We start from the raw sequence: 26,443 nt of genomic DNA, 5'->3' as shown, positions 1-26,443 counted from the left end.
GTTCATTTAATTGGCAGGTGTTTTTCTGCTAGGCACTTGATTTTTGCAGTAGTTGAACAGGGAGATTAATTGATTTCCTTCCTAGCTGATCTTTGATGTTGAATTATATCTTTTTGGCTTAAGCAAACTACTTCTTGTACATACTGAGTCATACATCTTCTACTGGGTAGGTGGGTCCCAAAGAGCATGTAAGGTCCCAGAAGACAAACAGGCAAAAGACACGAAGAGCCAGTTTTCAAAAGGGGCAACCACACTAGTGATCAAAGAAATGCACGTTGGGGCATCTGTAGTATTAATTTTTTTTCCTCTCTCAAGTTGGCTCATATCTAAGAGTATATGAAGTCAGGGTTCCCTCATGGCTCAGCGGGTTAAGGATCCTGCATTGTCACTGCTACGGCCCTGGTTGCTGCTGTGACACAGTTTTGATCCCTGGCCCAGGGACTTCCTCATGATGTGGGTACAACCAAAAAAAAAGTGTATATCAAGTCCCACTGTTGATCAAAACAAAAGGGGCTTCTTCCATTTTGCTGCTGGGCCATGTGTGATTCACCTTCTCGGACTCTAAGTTTTAGTCCAAAATACAGAAAAATTCTGGACACCAACATTCTCATTAGTGCATTATTTATTATAGCAATAATGTTGGAATCTAAATTTTCAACCATGGCAAAGTAATTATGTAAATAATGTTCTGGATGCTCTGTAGGGAATTATATAGCCTTTAAAATTGTACTTACAGAGTTTATTGCAGAAATTAAAATGTATGATATGGTTAGTGAAAATAATATTAAATTGTAAATAGAATGGATCACAATTAGGTGTTTTTAAAGGAGAAGAATGGGAACTTTTGGCTTTGCTAAGATGGAATGGCCCTATTCTTCCCAGGGCCTTCCTCTTAAGAACTAAACACCCTGGTTGTAACACAGGGGAAAGAAGGAGGCATATGGCCTAGGGACCTTGTGACTGGAGGAAGAAAAAGGCAGTAAGTTCTCTGCGCCTCCTTATTGCCTCCCAGAAATCCTGGACAGGGTACATGAGTCCTGAATTTCTAACAGGCACAAACAAAACATGATCCAAGGAAAGCCTGTTCCCCCAGCCAAAGGACAGAGAAGATAATGGTCTCACAATAGAAGATGATGGCCCCAAACCTTTGGGACAATACTCACTCTTTACCAGTCACACACAATAGAAAAACCAAACACACACACACACACACACACACACACACACACACACACACACACACACACTAATTTCAACAGGTCCTGGCAAAAGCTGATCTTCTACCTAATCTCCAGTCTGAGGAAGTGGGAAGAAGCAGGTAGCAGGTGGTGTCAAGGCCATTCCTCCACCTGGTGATGCTGGTGGGGCTGAACAGCATACCAATCTTCCCTCCCTTGCCTGGTAGAAGCAAGAAAAGCTGATTCTCTCATTGGGGTAATGTCAGCAGGACTCCTGGAGATAAGCCTTCACCTCCCCCCAGCAGCAATAAGACCCAGTGAAGTGATGTAAGGTGGAGCTAATTACCACTGTGCTTCAACCCAAAACCTCAGTGTCAGCAGGGTCCAGTGAAGGGTTGAGTACTTACCCCTACCTGACATCAACTAGACCAAACCAGGAGGCATGAGTCAGGGCTGGTTACCACTCAAATTCGCCTCTGCCCACCTCCCTGGTGCCAGTGGCCCAGTAAGGGGCTGAAGCCCCATACCCACACAACAACAAGAAACTGAATTAGACAGTGTAAAGCAGGACTAGTGGGCCTTTTGATCCCTCCTCTCCCTGCCCTCTCACCCCATACCAAAGGGGCTCAGTGGAAGCTGTGTCTCCAGCCTCACCTGGCATCAGTGGCAGATGAAATGGCATGAGCTGGGTTAGCAAATACGCTACTTCCTGCTCTCCTAAGTTTGTGTAGGAGCCAGTGGGGAGCTCAGTGTCTACCCTTGTGCAGCATCAATAAGTGGAAAGAGGTGGCAAGAAATGGGGCTAGTTGGCATTCTGTTTCCCCACCCCCTGCCCCTGGTATCAGCACAACCAAGGTCGAGCCGCAGTCTCACACTACTTGTCTGTAACAAGCCAACATGAGTGAAGTGCACTACTTCTGCCAGAGTGATGTTGGCAGCACCCACCAGGAAGTGGAACAGACATTGTGCTGCACTTCAGAATTAAATACAATCTCAGTATAATATCCAAGCCCCCTGGACACAGTAGAAAAGGTACTTGTTACACAAAGAACCAGGAAAATCACAACTTGAAAGGGAAAATCAACAGATGACAATACTAAAAAGAATCAAATATTGGAATTATCTGACAAAGATTTTAAAGTACCCACCATAAAAACAGTTTAAAGGTAATTGCAAATATTCTTGAAACAAATAAAAATAATATATCTTTTCAGCAAAGCTAGGAGAAGTAAAAAGGGACAAAAGGGAAATTATAGACTTGAAAAAGACAACAACAGGAATAACAGATTTGCAAAATGACAATAGTTGGGTAGAGATGGTGAAGAAGAGAATCTGTAAAACTGTGACTGGATCAATAGAATGTACCCAATATGAACAGAGTGGAAGAAAATGAAAAGTCTGAGAGATATGAGGACAATAACAAAAGAGCTAGCATTTGTATCATTAGAGTCTTAGAAGGCAGGGGAAGAGGATGACAAACAAGTGTTTAAGGAGACAATGCCTGAAAGCATCCAAAATTTGTTAAAAGAGATAAAACTGAAAATTCAAGATCTGACCAAATTGCAATAGGGAAGACCCAAAGAAATTCACTGCAAGACACATTAAACTTTTGAAAACTAAATGGCAAGGAAAAAAATCTTGAAAACAGACAGAGAGAAATGATGCTTACTTTTAGGGGAACACCAGCTCATATGAGAGCAGATTTCTCATCTGGAACCATGGAGGTTAAAAAGAATCAGCATATTTCAGATGGTACAAGAAAAGAACAGTCAACTGTACATTCTATATCCAAGAAAAATATATTTCCACAATGAAAGGGAAATAAGGATTAAAGAAAACTAAGAGAACCTTTTTGCTAGCAAACCTGCTCTTAAAAAATTGCTAATGTTAGTTCTCTAACATAAGAGAAAATGATATCAAAGAATGGCTTGGAACTTCAGAAAGGAAAGAAGACTCAAAAAGAAATTTTAAAAATATAACGAATGAAAATGAAAACACAGCATAAAAATATGTTGGATGCAGATAAAGCAATGCTGAAAGGAAAATTTATAGCATTAACTATGCTTATTTTAGAAAAGAGAAGAGGTCTCAAATCAATAATTATATTCCTACCTTAAAAAAAATTAAAAGTGGAGCAAAATAAGCATAAACTAAGCATAAAAATGAGAACAAAGAAAAGAGCACAAATTGAAGAAATTGAAAAAGGTGAAAGTCCATGAAACAAAAAAGCAAATTCTTTGAAAAGCATCAATCAAGTTAACTCCTTATCAAGAATTACAAAGATAGAAAGTAAGATGACTCATAACCAATATTAGGAATGAGAAAGGTATATCACAAGCTATCCTTCACCTATCAAATTATTAATGAGGGAGTACTGGAAAATAACTTTGCATTAATAAATTTGATGACTTAGAAGAAACTGACCAGTTCTTCTAAAACCCCAAAACCCCAAATGCAGACACTTGAAAGAGAAAACCTGCATAATCCTATAATAGAAAAGAAACTTAATTTTTCATAATAATTAAAAAAATAAAAATCTCCCCCCAAAGAAATCTTCAAGCCTAAGTTTCATTGAAGAATTATATCAAATGTTTAAAGAGGAATTTTACACAATCTTTTGCAGAAAATAGATGAGAAGGGAACACTTCCCAACTAGGTTTTATACAGCTAGTATTACTCTGATACCAAAAGTAGACAGACAAAAAAAGGGGAAACATATCAATAACTTTTAGATACAAAAAATCCTCGACAAAATATTAACAAATTAAAGCTGGCAGAGTATAAAATGAGTTATACACTATGACTAACTGGAATTCATTCCTGGTAAACAAGGCCACTTCAACATTCGAAAGTCAATCAATGTTATTACATCATATCAACAGACTAAAAAATATACAGTCATATCTGCTTACACAAAAAAGGCATTTGACAATATCCAACAGTGATTCATGGTAAAACTCAGCAAACTAGGAATAGTGGGGAATTTCTTCAACTTGTGGATAAAAAAGTATCCCCAAAAGACTATAGCTAACATCATGTTTAATGGGGAAACACTGAATGCTTCCAGCCCTAGGATCAGCAGTAAGTCAAAGATGACCACTGGCACCACTATTATTCAACATAGAATTAGAAGTTCTAGGCAGTGCAATCAAATAAGAAAAAGTAAATGAAATATATAGAGATTAGAAGGGAAGAAATAAAAACTCTTCCTATTTGCAGATTACATCATTGTCTACATAGAGGATCCAAGGAATCTACAAAAAACTCTTAGAACTAATAAATGAATTTAGCAAGACCACAGGATATAAGATCAATATACAAAAACCAATCATATTTCTATATACCAATAAGAAACGCGTGGAAACTGAAGTGAAACACACAGAACCATTTGCAGTTGTACCAACGAAAATAAAACACGTAGATAGGGAGTTCCTGTTGTAGTGCAGTGGAAACGAATCCAACTAGGAACCATGAGGTTGTGTGTTAGATCCCTGGCCTTGCTCAGTGGGTTAAGGATCCAGCCTTGCCGTGAGCTGTGGTGTAGTTTGCAGATGCGGCTCAGATCCTGAGTTGCTGTGGCTCTAGTGTATGCTGGTGGCTACAGCTCTGACTGGACCCCTAGCCTGGGAACCTCCATATGCCGCAGGTATGGCCCTAAAAAGATCCAAAAAAAAAAAATTGAAAAAAAATGCATAGGTATAAATGTAATAGACATGTATAGGATCTTTATACTAAAAATTATAAAATGTTGCTGAATGAAATCAAGGAAGTCCTAAGTAAATGGAGGGACATGCTGTATTCATGGATTAGATGGCTCTGCATAAGAAGGATGTCAATTTGCCCCAATTGATTTATCTATAGAATGAGATTCCTATCAAAATCACAAAGTACTTTTTTTATAAACACACAGAGTTGTTCTGAGATATTATCAAAATGGTGGAATAGGAGGGTTTTTTTTTCCATCCTTCTCCCAAATAACACCAGTTTTGACATTCGTTGATGAGACTTTGTGGAAGTCCAGGAGACCAGTGGAGAATTTCCAGCACATTGTTGGAGAAAAAAAAAAAAAATCAAGGTTGAGCACATTGAAGAAGGTAAGAGGAAGTTTCACTTTATCTGCATTACCCCTCCCCCAAGGGGGCACAGCTCAATGATCAGATGACCTTGGCCAGTGGTTTCTCCCATGGGGAAAACGAGAAGATGTGAATGAGCACCTGGCTTCCTCAGCTGTGCAGGACTTTGCTGTAGAAATCAAAACAGTACAGTTCTGGAATAAGAAAGAATACCTAGACCAATGGAACAGAATTAAGAGCCCAGTAATAAAGCCATGTCTATATAGTCAACTGATATTTGACAAGGGAGCCGAGATTATACAAGGAGGAAAGGACCGTCTCTTCATGAAATGGTGTTGGGAAAACTAGATAATCATATGTGGAGGAATGAAATTGGACCTCTATCTTACACCCCTCATAAAAATGAACTCAAAATGGATTAGAGACTTAAACATAAGACCTGAAACCATAAACCTCCTAGAAGAAAACAAAGGAAAAACTCCAGGGTCACCGGTCTTGGCAATGATATAAAGCACAGACAACAAAAGCAAAAATAAAACAAACTGAAAAGCTTCTGCACAGCAAAAAATGCAGTCAACAAAATGAAAGGCAACCTATGTAATGGGATGAAATATTTTCAACTATCTGTGTTCCCGTGGGCTTTAGTGTGGGTTGCAGGTGTGGCTCAGATCCCATGTTGCTGTGCTGAGGTGTAAGCCAGCAGTTGTATCTCTAATTTGATCCCTCGCCTGGAAACTTCCATATGCCCCAGGTGTCGCCCTAAAGAGCAAAAATATAAAATAGTGTAAAATAAATAAATTAAAAATTAAAAATGGACAGATGATCTGAATAGGCATTTTTCCAAAGAAGACATCCATGTGGCTGACAGGTACATGAAAAGGTGCTCAACATCATGAATCATCAGGGAAATGCAAATCGAAACCACAATGAGATATCACTTCACACTTGTTGGAATGGCCATGATCCAGAAGCCAAGAGATAACAAGCATTGGCAAGAATGTGGAGAAAGGGGAACTCTTGTGCATTGCTGATGTCAAAGTAAATTGGTACCTCCACTTATAGAAAACAGTTTGGAGGCCCCTCCAAAAATTTTAAAAATATAACATATTTTACAGCAATCCTACTTCTGGATATATATCATAAGGAAATATTATCAGGATCTGGAAAAGTTATCTATACCCCGCAGGGTTCAGCATAGCATTATGCACAATAGCCATGACATTGAAACAATCTAAGGGTCCATAGATGCGTAAATGGATAAAGAAGATGTGATATATGTATATGTATATAATATTTATATATTTATATAGATAGATGGGATATATCTTACTATATGTGAGAACTATGAGGTGTATCTATATCTATCTATCTATCTATCTATCTATCTATCTATCTATCTATCTAATCTAACTTATCTATAACTCAGTAATAAAAATGAAGGATATCCTGCCATTTACAACATGGATGGACCTTGAGGGCATTATGCTAAGTAAAATATGTCAGACAGAGAAAGACAAATACCTTATGATGTCACGTATATGTGTAATCTAAAAAAGCAGAGCTCATGGATATAAGTAGTAGGATAGTGGTTGGTAGGGGCTGAGAGTGGGGGAAAATGGGGAGTTTTGGTCACAAGGTACAGACTTTCAGGTATAAGATGAATAAATTCTGGGGATCTAATGTACATCATGGTGATTCTAGTTAACAGTACTGTGTCGTACACTTGAAAGTTGCGAAGGGAGTAGATCTTAAGTGTTCTCACTATATTCGGGTGCAAAAGGTGTTATGTGAGAAGATGAAGGTGTTAACTCACTTTATTGTGGTAACTGTTTCACAATATATACATGTATCGAATCATCCCATTGTACACTTTAAACTGTCACATTGTTATATACCAATTATATCTCCATAAATCTGGGGGAAAAATAAAGTCACTGGACCTAGAATAGCTAAAAAACAATTTTGAAAAAGAATAAAGTGGATAATTACTCTGCCTGATAGTAAGGCTCATTATAGAGCTAAGGAATCAGTAGAGTGTGCTATTGGTGGAGAGATTGGCACATGCATAGATGGAACAGAGTAGAGAAAACTTAGGAGAAAATCTTTGAGCTAGGACTGGGAAAAATGCTTCGCTTTCCATCAAAAGCACAATCCATATTGGGAGTTCCTGTTATGGCTCGGTGGTTAATGAATCCAACTAGGAATCATGAGTCTGTGGGTTCTATCCCTGGCCTTGCTCGCTGGGTTAGGGATCCACCGTTGCTGTGAGCTGTGGTGTAGGTCACAGATACAACTTGGATCCTGCATTGCTGTGGCTGTGGTGTAGGCTGACAGCTGTGGTGAAGGCTGGCAGCTCCAGCTCCAATTAGACGCATAGCCTGGGAACCTCCATATGCCACAGGCGCAGCCCTAGAAAAGACACACACACACATACAAATCACAATCCATAAAAGGATATAGTGATAAATTAGACTTCATCAAAATGAAAAACTTTCTCCATGAAAGACCCCATCCATGAAAGGGGATGGAAAGACAAACCTAAAAGCTGGAAGAAAATAACTGCACACCACATCTGACCAAGTCCCTGAGTCTAGAATATATAGAGAGCTCTCAAAAATTAACAAGCAAAAACAATCTAATAATAAAATAGGTAAAAGACCTGAACAGACATTTCACTGAAGAGGATACACAATGGTGAATATAAACCTGCAAAGATGTGCAACATCATTAGCCAAGAGCTAACTGCAAATGCAAACCATAGTGCAATAGCACTACACACTGATCAAAATAACTAAAAAAATTAAATAATATTAATAATATGTTTTGTAATTCTGACAAGGAAGCAGAGAAACCATATCCCTCAGACATTACTTGTATATAAATGTTACAGCCAATCTAGATAAAAGTATGGCAGTTTCTTAAAAAACTAAGTGTATGCCTATCGTAACACCTAGCAATTATGCTCTGGGCTATTTACTCTCAGAGAAATGAAAACTCATATTCATGCAAAAACCTGCATATGAATGTTCATAGCCAATGTATCTGTAATAACACCAAAGTGGAAACTATCTAAATGTCCTGCGGTGAGTGGCTTGTTAAGCAAACTGCGGAACATCCGTAACATAGGATACAACTTAGCAATAAAAAAATAAAGAACTGTGGGAACTCCAGCAACTTGGATTCTTAGTGAGGGGAACCAATCCTAAAATGTCCCATACTGTAGGATCCTATTTACATAACGTTCTTTAAATTAAGAAATTATGCCATTTTTATTTTTATTTTTTATTTTTCATTTTTAATTGTTATTTCCCCAATACAATTTTTTTTTTCTATTGCACGGCATGGTGACTCAGTTACACATGCATGTATACATTGTTTTTTCTCACATTATCATGCTCCATCATAAGTGACTAGACATAGTTCCCAGTGCTACACAGCAGGATCTCATTGCTAATCCAAGTTTTAAAGGTTACTTTCCATTTACAGTTATTACAAAATATTGGCTATCTTCCCCATGTTGTATGATACATCCTTGAGCCTATCTGTCACCCAGTAATTTGTACCTCTCACTCCCCCACCCCTATATCCCCCCCCACACACTGGTAACCACTAGTTTGTTCTCTACATCAGTGAGCCTGCTTCTTTTCCATTATGTTCACTAGTATTGTGTTTTTTAGATCCCACATTTAAGTGAGATTGAACAGTATTTATCTTTCTCTGACTTAGTTCACTTAGCATAATGCCCTCCAGGTGCCTCCATGTTGCTGCAAATGGAAAATTTGATTCTTTTTTATGGCTGAGTAGTATTTCAGTGTGTGCATATGTGTGTGTGTGTGTGTGTGTGTTATATCTCATCTAGATACAACAATCATACAACATTTTTGAAAAGACAGAATTATAAAGAGGGAGGTCAGATCAATGCTGGCAGGAAAGAAGGAGGGAAAAGAGAGGGGAATGGCCATGACTATAAAAAGGCAGCAGGAGAGGTTTTGGGACTGGGACTGTCCTGTATGTTGCCTCTGGTGGTGGTGACATAGATATACACATGGGACAAGACTGCATAGCACTAAAACACACGTGTGCGCTCACACACACGCATGTACACACCTGCATGTAAAACTGACCGAAATGGAATAAGCATTATAGATTGCATCAACACAATTTTTCCCGACTGTGATATTGTACTGTTGTTCGGGGTCTTTCTGCATCATTTCTTACAAATGCATGTGAATCTACAATTATATAAAAATAAAAAGTGGAGTTCCCTGGTAGCTCAGTGGGTTAAGGTTCCAGCTCAGGGCACTGCTGTGGCTCAGGTTCAATCTGTGGTCCAGGACCATCCGCATGCTGAAAGCATGGCCAAAAAAAAAAAAAGAAAAGAAAAACAAAAAGCTATGCCCAGGAATAAGTTTAGAAAACCCAGGAGATGATCTCTATGTTGTAAGGGTACTGGATGATTGAAAAAATTATGTCAAAATGTATTTTTATAATGAAAACATTGCTACCTTAAAGACTACTGCAGACATTTTTAGAGCATTAGTCAGGCACAAGTTCAATATGTTGAATATGAAAATGTCATGTGGTACTCAGTCACCACTCTCCCCATCTTCCTTTTTTTTTTTTTTGGCTTTTAGAGATATCTATAGTAAAGTAAATTATTTGGGGGGAATTATTTAAGACTTGCCATTTAATATGGGCGCTAGATTAAAAACTGCTCTTCTTCTGTCTTCCCCCTACCTAAATGTACCTTAAAAAAAAACACTCCTTAGGAAGATTCAGTAATCAGACATGGCACGAATTTACATTCTCCATCTCAGCTGGTAGCCCAAGTGTGTGAGGCTTTTCGATAATTTTCTCTTTGGGAGTATATTTTTAAACTCAAGAATGTGCCTTATGCTGTACAGCGGGGGGGGGGGGGGGGGGAAAGAATGTTGTTCAACATCACTTGACCCTGAAGTTATGATTCATGCTTTAATTGCAAGTTCTAGCTTGTGGGCACTATGGAAAGGTTGTTTAATTTAGTTATGGGAGTGGTCACGATTTCTAGCTATGACATGAAGAGGGAGAAATGGGGACTGCTTGCTGTTTGTTGTATAACTGAGAGCATGGGCAGTGAAAGGGAGGGACTCTGTACCACAGAGGAGAGGGATGCAGGGATGCTTGGCTGGAGGGAGGCTGAGCTGCCTGCTCAGGAAGACATGTGTCATCACAAAGAAGCAGAGCACCCACTCAGTAAGAACCTATGCAAGACTTCAAGAGCTAGGCTGAGGAAGGGAGCCAGGGATGGTCCACTTTCACAGTCTGCTGAAGAGGAGATCTCCAGGGACCTTAAAACCAGGTTTGTAGGCCTTCTTTGGCCAATTTTCCAGACAGATATCTTGCAGACATGTGATGGAAAAATACTACCTTTTTTTTTTCTTTAAAGCTTTCTTTGAAATGTTAGGATTCATTTTATTAATGCAAATTGTAAGGAATGTACAAAATTCTGGGAGCAGTTTTTTTTTGTTTTAAAACCTGTCTTTGTGCTCATGAGATAAATGTTTATTCATCTATCAATGCATCCATTGATTCATCCACTTAAAAAAAATAAAGTGGATGAATACCTCAAGCCTTGATCGAAGTTTATCAAGACTTGGAAACCTTTATAAGTGGTATGGATCGGGGTCCCCAAACCACCCCCAGGTTTGATCCCTCTCTAGGAGGACTCATAGGATGTAGCATTTAGTCATACTTATGGTTAGGATTTATTGTAGCAAAGGGATAAAACACAAAATCAGCAAAGGGAAGGGCACCTGGGCAAAGTCCAAAGGAAGCCAGGCATGAGCTTCCAAGAGCCCTCTCCCAGTGGAATCACACAGGACAGGCTTAATTCCTCCAGCAATGACCTGGGACAGTACCTGTGAAATGTTGTATGCTGGGGATGTTCATCAGAGATTCAGCATCCAAGGTTTTTATTGGGGGCTTGGTCACATAGTCACCCTCCACCTGGCACACATCAACATTCCAGATGGAAAACAGAAGTTCAGCATAAAACACATTGTTTGCACAAAGAGTTTAGGCTCAGTGAGCCACTCTTGCCCATCACAGAATGATGAGAACCCTCCTCAAATCTAGGTTCCAGATACCAGCCCAGGGCATCCTTCCAAGCCTGCCTTTGTAAGAATAATGGTCTCAGGGCTGCTGCGTTAACTCTTTTCTGTGATGATGCCAGAATATAAAGTCCCTCCTGATTTTATTATTAAAAGGAGGGACTATTAAAGGTGGTGGTGACTGGGGAAGCATCCCCTTGGCACCCAGAATTTGAAGGAAAGAAGATACTTGAACCCTGTACCATGAACAGAAGGACTAAAAACCACAAGCATGACTTCTGGTTCAGGATGATGGCACGAACATGACATGGTGGTTCTTTCCTCTTCCATCCTGTTCAAATACCTGGAAGAAAGAAAAGAAGGGAACAGGTGTGCAGGGGCATTGGCAGTGGGAGAGGGGCCACTGGAAGACCAAAGAGCTTGATAACCTTCTGGGGAATGCAAAGCAGATGGGGTGGAATTGATGGATGAATTTGAGTGAACATGGTGGGAAGTGGGAGTTATTTCTTTCAGGTGTCTCTGGAGAGATGCTGAGTCACAGGGATTGAGAGCAGGAGGGGGACTGGGGCAGAGAGCCCGCCTTTCTCTAAAGGCCTGTCCAACAGCAGGATGGCCTCCCACATCGGAGCCCTTGATGGCAGGAGTAGCATCCACCACAGCTCTGGAAACTTGCTTGGCAGAGGATGCTTAGGATGCCCAGGGAAGGTCTGGTCTCCCTGGCATGGGGACTGAGACCCCTCTGTACATTAGCTTTGCTGTGGAGGGGGTGAGCCTGCCTGCTCACCTCTAGGCAACACAGCCTAACAGGAAGCCTGTGGCTGACGTGCCCTGCTCTGTACTGGCTGGCATCCACACAGTGGTGGGGAAGGTGGCACTGGCTGCCTCCACGGGTCACCCTGGCTTTCCATGTGAGTGCTGGAACCAACATTCAAGGGTTGATACTGGGGAGGTCCTCTCGCTCTGTGCTGGATTCTGCTTTGATTCTTCTTATTGAGCTAGAGAGAGACATTTCAGGAAAGCGGGAGACAGAAACAGGTCAATAATTTTTGTAGTCTCCCTCTCTTATTGACAGAGCTTTCCACCCTCTGCCTGAAGTTGAGATTCTTTAGAGATCCTGTGCCAGGACTGGGGAGATGTGGACAGAGCAGGCATGTGCTTCACAGTTTCTACAGCCTTTACATATTTCCCTTTAAGTAAGATCAAAGGTCTTCTGACCCTGTCATTATTTTCCTGGGGCAGAGGTTGTAGGCCCTTAGTGAAATTTAATTACATCCTCCACCAAATCCAATTACTGCCCATACCCATGAAATCCCATTATAACTTTCTTTTGCTTCATTAGAGATACCCTAGGACAGGTTCCTTCTTCCTGATCCACCGTGGCATGTTTCCTAAGGAATATCAGTCAGAGGCATCCCATACATTGTTCATTACTGTAAGAGCAAATATGCAAAAATGCAAATGACCTATAGCCTGACCTGCTTCAAAACCAAGCAAGTATCTGGTTTCCCATAAGAAAACCGATTCCTTAGGGATTTGTGGCCTCCTGGGGGTATTTTTGCAAGGATATTCAGATATTCTGTTTTGTTTTTCTTTTTATTTCCAACTTTTAAAAATTTCAGACATTTCAAGAGAAAATTGAGAGACTAGTACAGTAACACTTGAGTATATTCTCCATCGCAAGTGTTACCATTTTGCTATATTTAAGTGTCCCTTTCCTGTTCTCTCTTTACTTTTATTTGTGTGTGTGTGTGTGTGTGTGTGTAAATGTGTGTGTATCCATTTGAAAATTGCAGAAAATTGTGTGTATCAGATGTGTCATCCCTAAAAACCTTCAAAAATTCATTTTCTGAAATAAGGCTTTTTTTTTTAACAAAAGCACAATAATACCATTATCACCTAAGCAAATGAACAATAATTCCACACTACAAGTTGTTTAGTCAAGATGGTACAAAAGTTAAGGAAAATCCAAACATATGAAAAGAGAGGCGAGATGAACAAATAGAACTACTGGCACTGGGAGAAACATAAGCTAATTAATATACCTGGAGATGTGTAATAGCCTTGCATCCATCAAACAATGACACCCTGCCATGACAAATGAGCATGCAGAGAACCACAGTGCAGTAAACAGAGTAACCAGAGTGCCAAGAACCACAGTAAACTAAAATTGTACATTTGCATAATTAAAAAAATCTAGTGTGAGGGCCAAGAGATAAATTTGAGAAAACTTCTCAGAATGAAGATCAGCAAAACCAAGTGAAGGGAAGTAAAGGGGACAGACTAAGCGATATGGGGGATCCATCTTGGAAACTGATAACATTCCTGAAAGAGGGTGCGAAGAACACAAAGGCAGACAAATCTGGAGAAATAAAAGAAGACAATTTTCCAGATCTGAAGAAAGTCACAAGTCTTGAACTTGGCAGGATCCACCTGAAAAGGTCAGAGCTTGAAAAGAGCCTGGAGGATTTCAGATCACTGAGGAAGGACAAAGAGAGGAACCCCCCTCTCCAAGCTTAGGCTGAAAAAAACATGTTTATTTACTAGGAAAAAAAGAGTCAGGAGTTCCCGTCCTGGCTCAGAAGTTAATGAACCTGACTGGTATCCATGAGGACACAAGTTCGATCCCTGGCCTCACTCAGGGGGTTAGGGATCTGCCGTTGCCATGAGCTGTGGTGTAAGTTGCAGACGCAGCTCAGATCCCATATTGCTGTGGCTGTGGTGTAGGCCTGCAGCTGTAGCTCCGATTCGACCCCTAGCCTGGGAAACTCCATATGCCGCAGGTACGGCCCTAAAAATACAAAAGACAAAAAAAAAAAAAAGTCAGATTGACCACAGCCCTATTAGCAGCAGTACTGAAGGCTGGAACAGCACCTCGCACCCAGACATCCCTGGGGATCTTGTTAATATTCAGATTCTGGGGTGCTTCAGGGGATTCTGCATTTCTAGCAACTTCTTGGTGATGTTGAGGCTGCTGGTCTCAGGACCACACTTTGAGTAGCCAGAATCTAGAATAAAATGGAACAATACCTTCAGAAGTAAGAAGAAAGTTATTTGAATGTAAAATTTTATAGCTCGCTAAATTATTGATCAACTATGAGCCCAAATAAAGACTTACAGACATTCAAATGCTTAGGAAGTTTACCTGCCATCCACACTGTGAAAAATATTAGGTGTAGATGAACTGGAGAAAAGCATAAAGGGAATTAAGGATTAGGAAGATATCTACACTTTCTGGCGCTAACCCAAGAGGCATGCCTGAAAAGAAATACCTGCCCAGCAGTGGCCCCAAAAACAATTAGTCCAAATTAGAACAGGAATTCCGAGAGCTCAAAAGGATGACTTCAAGAAGAAAATGATTTTGGTTCCATGAATAGAGAATGATTAGGAAGCAGGAAGATCTTAGAAAAGGCATCTTAGATGGAAAAGGCATATGGTTCTTCTTGAAACAAGAGGGGAGAAAGTCCATCAAGACTCCAGGAAAAATAAAACTACCCAAGATAACACGTTCCAAATATGAAGCAGACTAAAACAGGACCTGAGAATCTGCTTGACCTTGACATTTGGAAGGTTCTCCTAGCAGAACAAAAACTACTCAAGAATGGTTCTTTCTGGAGTGAGCTCCTGGAGTAACAAGGAAAGGAAGGCCTCTGCAAGAGAACAAAGGCTAGCCTCTCTCTCTCTCTTTTGCTCTGGGTCTGTGTCTGTGTCTGTCTCTCTCTGTCTCTGTCTGTCTCTGTCTCTGTCTCTGTCTCTCTCTCTCTCTCTCTCTCTCACACACACACACACACCCCCCTTAACTCTTACTCTTCAGACCTAGTGGTCTTTCCCCATCCCTATCCCTGGGGTAAATTCCAGATTCTTCTCCAAGACAGGTGTTAGAATGGGGCTTTGGGCAAGTATGGTGTTGGGTGAGAACTGGACCTCGGGCTGCAGAACCTGGACTCCTGGAAGGAACCACACAGTAAACCTGAAAGAATATCCTCACTCGGGCCCTGACCACCTGTCTGTAGGTGAGCCCAAGTGATCAGCAGGTGGAGATGTTGAGATGCCAGAAGGAGTAAAGTGCAGATGCTCCTAAAATCAGGGTTGAGGGTTGGTTCAACTCAAATGCAGGGCCTTGGAATATCTGAGCTACAACCTACAACCACAGCTCACGGCAACGTTGGATCCTTAACCCACTGAGCGGGGCCAGGGATGGAACCTGCATCCTCATGGATACTAGTCAGGTTCGTTTCCACTGCCCTACAATGGGAACTTTATATTTGAAGATGTTTAAGTAATATTATAATTTGTAATATTGGGGATTAAGGAGTCCTTTTCTCTTTCTCCTTCAGAAGGGATTTGAACATTATCCAAAGTGTAAAAAATGTCATGGAATTTCTTTTCTAAGTTTTTCCTCATTGCCATTTATTTATTTGTTCACAGACTGGAAACTTCAGTTACTTTCTCTTTTAAAAAAATTAGCATACAAGTAACATCTCTTCCAACTTAAGGAGGCATCTTGTGTTGTTATTGTTGTTAGAGTTTGGTGGTCAGATGGGGCCTGACACATCTGGTGTTGTTATTGTTGTTGTGTTGTTGTTATTGTTGTTAGAACTTGGTAGTCTTGGGGCCTCTCAGGCATGCATTTGCTATAGGAAACTGGCCGGAGGAGGGAGATACTGGGGGAGGAAAGAGGAGAAGGGGAGGGGGGATGTGTGGGATGGGGGTGGGAAAACCTGGGATCCAAGCAGCACTGGCCACCCTTCACTGGAAAGAAGGGATGAAGTAGCTTTGGGAAGTTCCACTTGGACCCAGCTGCTAAGGTTATCAGTCAGGACACATCTGGCTGTGTGTAATAAAGACGGACCAATGTGGCCTAAACCCTGAAAACTCATGCCATCCTCCATGGGGACTACAGGGCTGGTTCAGTGGCCCGTCCACCCTTGAGACTGAGCCTCCTTCCAGCCTCCAGATCCACTCACCTTGGCGTGGTCCCTGGTGGGGGAGGTGTCTCTTCACCATCTGCAGGGCACCAGGTGGACTCTCCTCTAGAGCCTTCAGACCAGTTTCTCTCAGGTCCTGGGGCCAGGGTGGTGCAGTTGGCCATTTTCAGCATCTGAACTTAAGTCCAATGTGAGTGGCTTGGCTCCCAAGGCCCCTCCCTGTGCTGCCCCTCCTGCACCTGCTGCGTTTTATTCATCTCCATCACCCACATCACATTATACTGTCATGCTCTCTGTTCCTACTAGTTTCCCCAACACACTATGGGGCCTTACACTCTCTTTGCACCCTCCATGCCCAGCATGGAGCCTGGTACACATCAGGTGCAGTGTAGGTGTGCAGTTATTAAGGGTACAGTCTCTGGGTTGAGGTCCCATCCCATCACTTCATGGTTGTGTGACCCTGGCAATTTGCTTAACCTCTCTAGGCCTCAGTTGCCTTGTCTGGACAATGGGATGAGCCTATTAACTACCCAGAGTTGTCATGAAAATTCTGCTGGTTATCTCATGTAAAGAGTTTGAAACAGTGGGAGTTCCCATCGTGACTTAGTGGTTAACGAATCTGACTAGGAACCATGAGGTTTTGGGTTCAATCCCTGGCCTTGTTCAGTGGGTTAAGGATCCGGTGTTTCTGTGAGCTGTGGTTCTGGTGTAGGCTGGTGGCTACAGCTCTGATTAGACCCCTAGCCTGGGAACCTCTGTATGCCATGGGTGTGGCCCTAGAAAAGGCAAAAAGACAAAAAAAAAAAAAAGAGTTTGAAACAGAGCTTAGCTTAATCACTGACAAAAGGAAATGTCCATTGTTACTATCAGGTGTAGGGTCAATGAATGAACAGATGAATGAAGCAGATCCGATCCACAGATGAGGCTTCCTCTGAGATGTGACCCTGAGCCTCATGTAAAGGGATCTTCTTTGGACTCGCTAGACAGCTGTTTGTGCCCATGCTGATCTTTCCTACAAGACAGAAAGCCCCTGGCAGACCCATGCTTCTTACCCATCTTTTTAATCCTCACTGTGCTCAATACAGACAGCAGGTGTCTTGTACCTAGTAGGTGCTCCATAAATGTGGCTGAAACGAGGGAAGGAAACCACAAAGATGTACTTTATTTTCTTTTGGGAAGATAAGTTAAACTGGGTCCAGATTTAACTGAAAAACAAACAAAAACTAAGTACTCAAGTTCAATTGAGTGGTGCATGAATTTTTGCTACTTAAGTCACAAAGTGACTTTGAATCCATCCATCCTTCCTAGTATAGACTTCAAATCCTTGTTTAAGGCCCAGCAAATACTCTGTGCATCGTACATGTTGGTTTATGTGTTAATTTAAAGTAGTTCTTCCTCTTCACAACTCAACCTCCCTCCTCCTCCTTTTCTCCCTCCCTCCCTCCCTTCCTTCCTTCTCCCTCCCTTTTCTTTTCTTCTAGCCAGGGAATCTTCACTCTCCTCAAAGAAATCTTTCTTTGATAGGGTATCTAGGATTTAAAAGGGATAAACAGTTAACATACTTGGTGGAGAAGCATGTCTAGTTGACCTTTTCTTCCAACTCACTCCCAGGGTGAAACCTGAGCTGCCCTCAGGGACCCGAAGTTGCCAGGTGTAGATATAATAAAAACATAGAACACACAGTTAGATTTGTGTCTGGCCATCCTTCTGGGATCCTGAGGGCCAAATCCAGCTTCTTGGGGTGAAATCTGCACAGTCGTACAGGACCTCGTGCTTAGAGGGGCCTGTGCTTGGTTTACTGCTCTGCTCTCACCATCTTGAGATACTTAATCAATTTGGGGCCCCACGTTTTTGTTTTGCCCTGTGCCCCAGATTCCATAGCCAGTCCTGCCTATGGCATGATTTGGGACCCCAGGGCCTCAAGCACCACCACTTTGAGTGAATCCATCGCCCTACCTGGTATAAACCTGAGAGCAGCCCCACTGTCTGGCTTGTCTGGTTCCGGAGCTGATGACCTCTGGTGGCTTTTCCTTGGAAACTATGTTTTCTATCCTAATTGACTCTAAGTGTTTCCGCCTTGGCAGCAGACCCTACTTGTTAGACTTTTTAATCCAAGTTTCACTGTAACCGGCATAAATCAATGAAATACTTCATGTGTAGACATGCTAGTTGCTTCATAGGTGCCTTGAAAAGCCATTCAACCTAGAAAATATTTTTTTATTGATGCTATGTAATCGGTGTTCCCTGATGAATATGATATTTGTTACAGATGCATATTTATGATGCCGTTATTCTGCATAATTACTTAGACTCATGGTTTCCAAATGTTGGCTGGAGTTGAGCTTGATTCCTTCTGCAGATGGGATCTTTTTCAAAAGGCAAGAACATAGCTGTTCTGGCTGCTCAGTCCCCTAGAATTCTCTTAAGAAAGGGACTCCAGAGCAGGTGCAACAGGACTCGGTCCCTGGGAATTAATCAAGTACATAGAAGAAAATAAAGAGTATTCACATTTAGAACCAGGGAACTGTGTAAATAGCCACGAACACACCACCACTACCACCACCACAGAAGCATCACCTAGAAAGAAATAACATCACAAGCCGTCTTAAGAAAATCTGGTGTAAGTTTCAAAACACCAGATTTAGATAAGGATGTAATTACTTGTATCAAAAAATATATAATTTATTTTATTAAATTTTTTTTCCTACCAGTTTCATTTTAAAATAATTAAATCTCTACTGAACTAAAACATTCAGTGTGTACACATTGAATTGAATTTCCTGGTTTTGATCTTCACTATTGCTATGTAAGATATCACTTTTGGGGTAATCTAGGTGATGACCAGACAAAAGTGCTATTTTACTTTATTTTATTTTATTTTTGTCTTTTTAGGGCCACATGCATGCCATATGGAGGTTCCCAGGCTAGAGGTCAAATCAGAGCTGTAGCTGTTGCCCTACACCACAGCTACAGCAATGCCAGATTGGAGCCACATCTGTGCCCTAAACCTCAGCTCATGGCAATGCCGGATCCTTAACCCACTGAGTGAGGCCAGGGATCGAACCTGTGTCCTCATGGATGCTAGTCAGATTTGTTTCCACTGAGCCATGATGAGAACTCCTCTCAGTGCTATTTTAATTTATTTTGAAAATTTCTGTGTCTATAATTATTTTAAAATAGAAAGTTAAAAAGTATATATAGTATGTTGTATTTTATATAATTCTATATAATATATTTTTTAAATTTATTATTTATGGTATAGTTTGTGTATATTATATGGTATATTATAATGTTTTCAGGAACACATCTATGAGGTCAAAACAAGCACATCTTCATTACATGCTCAGTTGAGAGGACCACTGATCTGTCTTTGCCTCTCTCTGGTCATTTATCAAATAAAGGATTGAATTTAGAGACTATCCTGCCCAAACCCCATAGTAGCTGGTAGCTTCAATCACTTAATCCTCCACCAAGGAGCCTCAACAGCAGAAAATAAACTCATTTTTAAAAATCAGCTTTCCTTGTCTCATGACCTAGAAAAAGGGGAAAGATTCCAAAAGCACAGAGCAAAGAAGCAAAGACTAAACTGAGAAATCTGCTTCTGTGCTATTAGCCAGCCCCAGTGTGTCTAAACTGGATTATGATGTCCTTCTAATTTTAAACCTAGTTAAAGTGAATTGATTTTCCCAATTTAAGTTGCTTACATTAGAAGAGTGGACATCGTGACAAAAGTGAAAGGAAATGATTAAGGCATTGAACAGCTCGGATGAGATATTGAACACAGGAAGGGAATTGATTTATTCATTCACTTACCCAAGATAGATTTCTCAGTCCCCAACTCCATGTCACACATTGCTTGCTGGCACAAGGATGAACCAACCCCGACCTCCTGGTGCTTACCTTCTAGGCAGCAGCAGGACAGGAAACCAAAGGCCAGTTCAATGCTCCATGTCGCAGGAGAGCAGTAAATTCAATGTGGGAAAATATAGCAAGTTAAAGTGTGGAGGGAGGGGTGGGAACCAGAGAGAGCAATTTTTAACACTTGGGATGCTGTTACTTTTGTAATAAGTGGGCGATGGCTTTAGAGCCATTGTAAATCTAAGAGATTAGTGAAAACACAAGATGTAAATGTTTTTTCTAGTGATGCCTATGCAATTGAACTTGATGGTTATATCATTTTAGTTTTCATTCTGGTGAAAGTTAATTTCCCATTTTCCCCATTGCTAACAGAGTTTGATTTTCACATGTAGTTTGTATAGCAGCAGCCACAAACTGTTTATGTCCTCTGACCCCTAATGCAGTGATCTTCAAACTCTTTGCATGTAGTGACCTCTTTTTCATTGTGAATCTAACACCCCTTTACCCTCCTAAAATGAAATCATGGATAATATAACCCATCTGGAGAAGTGATTTCAAGAATTCAAGACAATATTCCAAAGAAACAAAGAGAAAGCAATGTGTAGTAAGTGTAGGAAGACATAGCAATGCCTGCCTTTATACATGGAACCGGCATAGCATCTCCAATGCAGCCTAAAACCCAGACTGTGGACCAATCACAGCTGGGAACATCACCCCAGCTTACATGTCACTGGCCTAAAGTCACTCCTAGGGCCATCTCAAACTCCAGGGGGCAGGAGAGCTTAATCTTACACAGGCCCAGGTTGGAAAGAACCTGAAAGCTTTTAGTATCAGAGTCAGGCTCTGGGCCATCAATTGCCTGCCCATGTTTGACCACATGGTGTTGGACAGGACCCTGCCTGTAGCACAGTCCTCTGCTGGTTGACACTGTCCCATGCATTGCATGCTTGGCTCTGCCCACCCATGCCAATAAAACCAGCCAGGCAAATATGCCTTGAGAAGTCTTCAGCATCCCTCTCTTTATTTTATTAATTTTTTTTGTTTTTTTGGGGCCACACCCACGGCATATGGAGGTTCAAAGACTAGGGGTCCAATGAGAGCTGTAACCACTGGCCTACATCACGGCACAGCAACGTGGGACTCAAGCCACATCTGTGACCTATACCACAGCTCGCAACAATGCTGGATTCTTAACTTGCTGAGCAAGGCCAGATATCAAACCTGAGTCCTCATGGATACTAGTTGGGTTCGTTACCACTGAGCCATGATGGGAACTCCAACATCCCTCTCTTTAAAAACTGTTGCTTCAGTCAAGCTCATGATGGAGTTCCCTTGTGGCACAGTGGGTTAAGGATCTAGTGTTGAAACCACTGTGCTGTAGGTTCAGTACCTGGAATTCCTCTGTGGCACAGTGGGTTAAGGATCTAGTGTTGAAACCTCTGTGGTGTAAGTTCAGTACCTGTGATGTAGGTTCAGGAATCACCATATGCCATGGGTGTGCCAAAAAATAAAAAAATGATAAATAAATAGATAAAATTTTTAAAAATTAAGCTCATGAGATTTATTCTGATAATGATCAAAGAGGATAGTGCTATTTGTCTGAACATATCAATATCAAAGTTCTTAATGACAGAATAAAATTGGAAACAACCTCAATATCTAATTGAATGGAAATGTTTAATTAGTTATTTTTCCAAACAAAGAATATTAAACAGCCAGTAAACAGATAAATAGAATCCAAAAAGAATGTGAACCCAAAATAGCACATGTTGTTCTGTTGAGTGAAAGCATATATAACATTTAATATAACCTATATGTAAGAACATGAATGAAGAAATGAAAAGCATGAAAAAAATAAACTAAGAAGGAAATATTCTAAAACTGGTAGTCATGTGAGAATGAACCAGCTATTTATGGCTGTGTAACAAACCCATTCCCTGGTTTAGGGCCTTATAACAACATGTAGTTGCTAGTTCATGGTTCTGTAGGTTGGCAGTTTGGTCTGGGATCATGCAGGGTGATTCCTCTGCCAGCCTCACCCTGGCTCACTCCTGCCTGGAAGCCAGCCGGAGGCTCAGCAGGGCAGGCTGTCCAAGGTGGCCTCTGTAACAAGCCTAGCAGCTGCTGCTCACTGTCATTTGGGCCTCTCTCTACAGCAGCCTAGCCCTGAACATCTTCTTTTAACAAATCTGGACAAGCATGCAATATTTTAAGTCCACACTATAACTTTAAAGTTGCTGAGGAAGGTGATTGATGGAGATTGTTTTATGTGTACATTTCAACATAATTCTCCAAAAGCCTAATCGACCATAAGCTGTCAGAGGCCAAAAAAGAAGAGAGCACCCTCTTCTCTGGTCCAGAAAAGGCAGGTAGATTTTATTTGAAGTGTCAATGAAAATGGTTGGTCCTGGGGCCTCTGATGCCTCAAAGGGGAGAGGGAGCAGTGAGTCGTTAGCTAGTTAAGTTGATGCAGGGAAAGTGGTAGGGTAAGGTCCACATCCTTGTTTTGGGGAAATGGAGGTCCCTGGAAGGATGAGTCTTGTATTTGATACCTTCCAAATAGTTTCCTGGGAGCAACTAGACCTTATCTTGCTGCAGCAGTTAAAGACATCTCGTATTGGTTACATTTTTGACAAATGGCTAACAGATGATAAACTCTCTGTGCAGGTTGTTGTTCGAGAACTGCTGGCTCAGTACACCAAACAGTATGAAAAAAGACCCCTCTCCAGCCTCCTCCAAAACTGGGCAGAGTCAGGTAGTGACAAGCTGAGAACCAGGTAGGTGATTACTGAGGTTGCCACCACCCTTGGTCCGGTGTCCTATTATTGAACCTGAGTATACAAAGCCTTGTCATGGCACGACTCATTCTTTTTTACACTTTAAATAATGATATGTGCAAAAAATACACAAACGTGTAACTTCAATACTCATGCATCCATGCCCCCAACTTTAGAACAGAATGTTACTAATTCTGTTCTTTCTACGTGTGTTCCTCCTTTTTGACATGTTCATGGTTCCAAGGACTTTACAGGTTTTAACCCTCAAAACCCTAATGAGGTAGGTTATTGCTTCCATTTCACAGCTGAGGAAACAGTCATGGGTTAAATGTCTTGCAAAGTTTACATGCTAATGGGTGATAGAGCTAGAATTTGAACCCAGATAGACTGGCTTTGGGATCCATTCTTTAGGCTGTTTTCATTGATTTCTTCATTTGTCTTTAAGCTTGATAAATAATGGGTAATGTGTGTGGTATTCTGTAGCTTCCTGTTTTCACTCAACATTTGTTTCTTAGATTCATCCAAGTTGTTATGTGTAACTGAAGAGCTGCCATCTCTGCTCGTAATATGTCATCATGTGTCTCTGCCACAACTTATCCACTGTAATCTCTGGTATCAGTGGATATTTTGGTTGTGTTTTTGATATTTTGCATGCAGCTCTTACAAAAAATCTTGAACATATTTTCTGGGGAACGTAAGAATTTCTACAGGGCTTTCAAATTGAGTTGCCATGACTCAGAGTGAGAAATACATTTTATATCACCATGGATACCCACACACAAGAGTGCCCCCCCGCCTCCCTCCCCACCACAGACACAACTGAAGCAAACATTTCATGAAACAATGTTCATCCTATTGTTCATAATGCCCTCTGTTTTTTTTTTAATTTTATTTTTGAAAATTCTGATCTCAATCCTTTAAATGGATTTCATGAGGCATTAGTGGTTTGCAATCTCTATCTCTTGTTTAAAAAAACACTCCTCAATAGCATATGTTACCTAGGCATGGAATTGCCGTGTTGTAGGGTATGCCAATGTCTGACTTTACCAGATAGTGGCAAATTATTTTTCAAAGTGATTGTACAAATCTATCCCCCTACCAGCAGCATGTGTCTTCTGGAACCAACACTTGGTATTATCAAACTTGATTTTTGTCAATTTAAGAGAAAGATCTCTCATTGTATATTTTAACCTGGCATTTTTCTAATGACTGTTATAGTTGAGCATGCTTTCATACATCTATTTATCATTTGTAATTCTTATTATGTGAAATGCCTGTCATGTTTTTTGCCAATTTCTCTACTTTTTGGTCCTATCCTTAGTGATTTTTTAGTTGTTACAATAATCTCCTCCAAGTTCATGACTCATTTTCTTTATGGTGTCTTTTGATTCATATAAATTCCTAAACTTCAATTGTATTCATCATTCTTTTCTTTTATATTCCAGAGTTTCTGTATCTTGTCTACTTTGAGATAATGAAATACTTTTTTTTTTCTTTTCTTTTCAGGACTATACCTGCGTCACATGGAAGTTCCCTGGCTAGGGGTCAAATTGGAGCTGGGTCTAATCAGAGCTGCAGCTGCCAACCTACACCATAGCCACAGCCATTCAGGATCTGAGCCACATCTGCAACCTACACCATGGCTCATGGCAACACCAGATCCTTAACCCACCAACCTAGGCCAGAGATCAAACCCGCATCCTCATGGATACTAGTTGGGTTCATTATCACTGAGCCACAATGGGAACTCCCAAAATATATGTATTTTTGGGTTTGAGAGTTTTGCCTTTCACATTTAATTCTTGAGTCCATTAGGAATCTTTGTCTGTGGTGAGAGGAAGGGATCTAATTTCATTTTTTTTCTCCCGTAGGGATTGTTAGATATTCCAGCCCCATTTACTGAACTATCTTTCCTAGAGATCTGGAATGCTCCCTCTGGCATTTATTAAACTTTTATATATATAGGAGTCCATTTGGAGACTATTTTTTCCCCAGTCTCTTTGTAATATTCTTAATCCAACAATACACTGTCTCAATTCCACTAGATTTATAATAGTACAATGGTATTACACAGTACATATTATATGTTATATTACTATATCAAAATATAATTCAGAATTGTGTTGGCTATTCTGGGTCTTTTGCACATCTATATAAGTTTTAGAGTAAATTTGTCAAATTCCTCCCACAAAAACCCCCAAAGCCTAGACAAATATTGTATGACTATACTTATATAATGCATCTAGGATAGCCAAATTCATAGAAAGCATAATAGTGGGTACCAGGGGCTAGGAGGAGGAAGAAATGGGGAGTTAGTACTCACTGGTACAAAATTTCAGTTTGGGAAGATGAAAAAATTTTGGAGATATCTAGTGGTGATGGTTGTATGACAATGGGAATGTACTTAGTACCACTTAACTGTACTCTTAAAAATTAAGGTGGTAGATTTTATGTTTATTTTACCGCAGTTTTAAAAATCTGCTTGGAATTTTCTTGGAAAATGCATTAAACCTGTAGATTTGCAGAAAAATTGACAAGCTCATAAAACTGAAATTCCTCTCAAAGATTTTAATCTCCCAAGTGTCTTCCAGAGTTTTATAATTTCTTTCAAACATAGTACAACCTTGGACAGATTTATTACTAGGTACATTACAATTTTGTTGTAAAAACAGTATTTTTTAAATTATGGTTTTTGTTGTTGCTGACTTATTATAAATGCAGTTGACTTTTGTATATAAACCTGACCATAAACATTTTTCTTTGAAATGTGTCTGTAGAGTCTTTGGAGTTTTTGTCCATAGACAGCCATACCATCTGCAAACAATGATTTTTTTCATTTCTTCCTCTCTAGTTACTATTCTTTCTATTCTTTTTTTGTGAGAAGGTGTCTTATTCCTGGTTTTTAAAAAAATTAGTTTAATATTTCATGATTAAGAATGAAATTTGCTAAAATTTTTAATAGACTTTACTTCCTAAAGTTATATTTAGTATTATTTTTAACACATTTTTGTCATTACTAGATGATGAATTTTACTTTTACTGCAGATGATTTTTCCATCTATTAAATTATCTTATGGACTTCCTGTTGTGGCTCAGCAGGTTAAGAATCTGACTAGTGTCCATAGAGATGCGAGTTCAACCCCTGGCCTTGCTCAGAGGGTTAAGGATCTGACGTTGCCGTGAGCTGCGGCTTAGGTCGCAGACGCAGCTCAGATCCCGAGTTGCTGTGGCTGTTGTGTAGGCCAGCAGCTACACTCCGATTTGACTCCTAGACTGGGAATCTCCATATGCCGTAGGTGCAGCCATTAAAAAATAATAAATGAATAAATAAATAATCTTTGGATATTTATTCTTTAATCTCTGATTTGATAAGTAACCCTTGTATGCTTAAGGATGTTATTCTGTATTACCATTTTTTACTTTCCTGGGTTTGACTTGCTAGGGTAATTTTTAGGGGTTTTGCATACATACTGACCTACCATTTTCCTTTCTTGTACTTCTCTGATTTGAATTTATACCAAGTTTTACTGGTTGCATAAAGTT

The 26,443-nt window shown here is 40.4% G+C and overlaps 1 protein-coding gene across 31 annotated transcripts in view; it reads left to right on the top strand.

The window, feature by feature from the left end:
* The window catches only part of ACOXL (acyl-CoA oxidase like), a 359,990-nt gene that overhangs the window by 233,360 nt on the left and 100,187 nt on the right, over window positions 1-26,443 (top strand). For all 31 annotated transcript variants that reach the window (XR_014839628.1, XR_014839629.1, XR_014839634.1 and 28 more), the window contains one exon: window positions 22,791-22,900. Coding sequence is in view for 14 of the 31 variants with exons in the window: in XM_085016057.1 (XP_084872183.1) it covers window positions 22,791-22,900 (110 nt within the window). In the remaining 17 variants the exon portion in view is untranslated. The remainder of the gene's footprint in view (window positions 1-22,790; window positions 22,901-26,443) is intronic.

Source organism: Sus scrofa, chromosome 3 (assembly GCF_054392235.1).
Source record: "Sus scrofa isolate SSC_HxYL_T2T_F1_AM1 chromosome 3, Sscrofa_HxYL_maternal_Yorkshire_Landrace_v2.0, whole genome shotgun sequence".
Lineage (NCBI taxonomy): Eukaryota > Metazoa > Chordata > Mammalia > Artiodactyla > Suidae > Sus > Sus scrofa.
This window is presented reverse-complemented; position numbering and strand designations above follow the sequence as displayed.